Source organism: Ananas comosus, unplaced genomic scaffold (assembly GCF_001540865.1).
Source record: "Ananas comosus cultivar F153 unplaced genomic scaffold, ASM154086v1, whole genome shotgun sequence".
NCBI lineage: Eukaryota > Viridiplantae > Streptophyta > Magnoliopsida > Poales > Bromeliaceae > Ananas > Ananas comosus.
Genome location: NW_017890595.1, coordinates 21,026 through 24,221, shown reverse-complemented (window position 1 = coordinate 24,221; position 3,196 = coordinate 21,026). Strand labels below are relative to the sequence as shown.

The 3,196-nt window shown below is 43.1% G+C and overlaps 2 protein-coding genes across 2 annotated transcripts; both read left to right on the top strand.

The window, feature by feature from the left end:
• Positions 1-250: 250 nt before the first annotated feature.
• On the top strand, positions 251-2,211 carry LOC109703937 (serine/threonine-protein phosphatase 7 long form homolog). Its single transcript, XM_020224679.1, has 7 exons — positions 251-308; positions 407-493; positions 580-1,220; positions 1,316-1,401; positions 1,484-1,574; positions 1,656-2,087; positions 2,188-2,211. The coding sequence occupies exons 3-7, from the start codon at positions 627-629 to the stop codon at positions 2,209-2,211; spliced, it is 1,227 nt and encodes a 408-aa protein (XP_020080268.1). The 5' UTR covers positions 251-308; positions 407-493; positions 580-626.
• On the top strand, positions 2,189-2,955 carry LOC109703936. The gene is made up of 2 exons (XM_020224678.1): positions 2,189-2,589; positions 2,653-2,955. Exons 1-2 carry the CDS (start codon positions 2,443-2,445, stop codon positions 2,953-2,955), a joined length of 450 nt encoding a protein of 149 aa, XP_020080267.1. The 5' UTR covers positions 2,189-2,442.
• The last annotated feature ends 241 nt before the right edge of the window (positions 2,956-3,196 follow it).

The window sequence follows — 3,196 nt, the reverse complement described above, 5'->3', positions numbered from 1 at the left end:
AATTACCATCGTGCTTACTTCCCGTAATTTCATCCTGTCCCAGACAAAAGAAGAGGGCGTGATCCCGTAATTTCACCCTGTCCCAGACAAAAGAAGCTGGCCACGCCCTCAAGGACCACCGCTGGCACCACCACCAATTAGGAGAAAGAAAGGTCGTCCGAGATCAACTCGTATTCGAAATGCCATGGACGAGAGAGAAGGAATGCGAAGAACTATGTGCACTATTTGTAAACAACAGGGACATTATAGGATTACATGTCCAAATAATCAAGATAGAACAAATGAAGGCCGTAGACGTAGAGCTTTAGGTTGGTGACTTATGTTTGACTATCTACAGTATTTTTATTTCTATATTTATCTTTTAACGTTCAATTAATAGTCACTAATTTGTATATTTTATTTGCAGATGGGCGTTCAAGAGGATCCCGGGCCAGTTGATCTATTAGTTCTATCAGACCAGGATAGGCATCGGTCGAGCTACGTGCGATCAAAGGTATGTTAAGTTATGCATTTACAAAAAAGTTTATTTAGGGTAATACTTAAAAGGGAAATTTACTAAAAAGTGAATAAACTTTACAGGGGTACACGCCAGTTCAGTTTACGGAGCATGGCCGTAAACTGAACACATGGATAGTCGAGCATCCGGGAGTGATAGAGCACTTACGACATGCTGGCTTTTCTACGTCTCCCGCCTCAGACGAGTACAGTTAGATCAGGCTCTGTTAGGGGCGTTGATAGAGCGATGGAGGCGCGAGACGCAGACATTCCACCTACGTCACGGAGAGATGACGGTTACGCTACATGACGTGGCCATTATAGCTGGACTACGAGTGGATGGGGAGCCTGTTACAGGACATGTTTCATTTGATTTGTTGCATACATGTGAGCTCCTTCTTGGGATACAGCCAGACGATGTCGTCGCCGGCCAGATCCGCTTGGAGTGGTTGTTTCAGCATTTCCGGCATATTCCTTTGGATGCTCCGGCGGCCGTGGTTGCAGCATCTGCACGAGCATACATTTTATTTCAAATTGGATGCAGTTTGTTTCCTAACCCCACTGGATATCGTGTTCACCTCAAGTGGCTACCGCTACTTGAGGATTTTGACTTCTGCGGAGGCCTAGCTTGGGGCGCAGCTACCTTGGCCCATCTCTATCGGGCATTAGGGAATGCCTCTATGAAAGGAAAGGCCGAGTGTTGTGCTTTTGGTACTCTACTACAGGTCAAATCACTAGAACTTAGTTTTTTTTAGTAATAACTTGTAATTTGCAAATTGGTTTCTTTTACTAATTTTATAGTTAACTTTTTTGTTTTTAGATATGGGCATGGGACCATATACATATTGGACGTCCCGATCGAGTTGGAGCTCCACCGGATCTGCATGATTGTCCATTGGGTTGTCGGTATGCAATGTATTTAAAATATAATATAATAAAATAATAAATTTTGATAAATAATTTAATATACTATTAATCACTTCTGCAGGTGGAACATGGGATTGCGATTTCGTGGAAATGTCAGGGCGACCGATATTGAGTTTTATCGCGATGAGCTAGATCAGCAAAGAGAGTCACAAGTACTTATAGATTTCATAAATTAAATACATGCATAAACATTATAAAATCTTACATTCATTTTTTTTAATACACTTGTACAGGTTACATGGATGCCCTATACGGAGGATGTTTTGATCGGTCTTCCTGCATTTTGTCTTGAGGGCTCAGCAATCTGGCGTTCGAGAACTAGTTTGATATGCTATCATATTGTCGAGCTACATTTACCTGATAGAGTTCTGCGTCAGTTTGGATTGCTGCAGCATATACCGGATCCTGTAGAAGCTATACAGAGGATCACCTCGCAGGGTAGATCAGGCGAGGACTGGGCAGCATTTCATGCTCCATATATTCAGCGTTGGGCAGATCGTCTTGAGCATATTGCGGAGCAGAGTCCTTTCGTCGATCCAGATCCGATACGAGCTACCTCTGTATACATGCAGTGGTATTGGGGGATCACACGGAGGTGGATTTCTCGTCCTGTACAGCGGCCTCCACTTACTTTTCTGCCGCGTGGGAATGTCGAGCGACGATTGGTAAGATTATTTTATTTTATAGTTTATTTTAATATAAGGATATTCATTATATATAATCATGTATGTTTATACAGGTGTATACTTTCCGACATGCTGTTAGCGGTATCGGTCATTTGATGGATGATCCTCCGGAGCCCACTAGAATGATGGATGCTCTAGCACATGTATGGTGGGATCTCGAGACTGTGTTAGAGAGCCTTCCGACATTACCCGTGACAGGACATTCGGATGTTTCTTCTCCGACATTTGGTGCTCACGGTGATATTCCCTCCACCTCTACACCTGCATATGATTTCGGTGATATTCCTCCACGTCCGCGCCTACATATGGTTTCGATGATATTTCCTCCAGCTCGATGCCTGCGTATGATTTTCCATCGACATCTGTCCCAATTCATCCATCTGATGTCCCTTCGACTTCTGATGTCCCTTCGACATCGGAAGTGCAGTTTGATATTCCGTCGGCGTCCATCCCTCCATTTGAGATTCCATCTACGTCAGAGGTATTATATTTTGATATTCCATTCACGTCTATCCATCTTTCTAACGTTCCATCCACGTTGCAGGTTCGTCGCAATGATGTTGTATATCAACGTAGGCGACGACGACGGGGTCATATTGAGATGCAGGAAGGGATACTACCATCAGCTGTTGAGCAAGGGTGGAGCAGATTGTCGAGGGCATCACCATCGAGCATATTGATGAGATGCATGTCACTGAGCCCGTGCAGCCTGAGATGGAGCATGACATACATATTCGAGGACGGAGTCGAGGACGCGGTCGTGGACACAGACGTGGACGTGGCAGGGGACGAGGGCGAGAGCATAGGAGGGGGATGGAGGGGACTTGATGTTTTTTATTATTTTTGAGATTATTATGTATATTTGATATTCAGATCTTTCTATATTGATTTTTGTAGTATTATCTAAATTTATCCATATTGAAATGTGTTGATATTGGTATAGCTCATTTTATCTACTTAAAGGGTGGTTGAAGTTGGTATAGATGATTTTATGTAATTATTTCTGTAATTGAAATGCTTGAAAATTAATGTGAGAATTTTGCATAGTTGCTGCTGTTTTGCTGCAGTACAGCTTGAAAGCGGTGAAT

What these genes read in the sequence shown, in the direction of transcription:
- LOC109703937 (XM_020224679.1), top strand. Translation starts at nt 627, where the DNA reads ATGGATAGTCGAGCATCCGGGAGTGATAGAGCACTTACGACATGCTGG. An exon ending in CTTTTGGTACTCTACTACAG is followed by an intron (nt 1,221 to 1,315) that starts GTCAAATCACTA and finishes TTTTGTTTTTAG; the next exon opens with ATATGGGCATGGGACCATAT. An exon ending in GGAATGTCGAGCGACGATTG is followed by an intron (nt 2,088 to 2,187) that starts GTAAGATTATTT and finishes ACATGCTGTTAG; the next exon opens with CGGTATCGGTCATTTGATGG.
- LOC109703936 (XM_020224678.1), top strand. Translation starts at nt 2,443, where the DNA reads ATGCCTGCGTATGATTTTCCATCGACATCTGTCCCAATTCATCCATCT. An exon ending in AGATTCCATCTACGTCAGAG is followed by an intron (nt 2,590 to 2,652) that starts GTATTATATTTT and finishes TCCACGTTGCAG; the next exon opens with GTTCGTCGCAATGATGTTGT.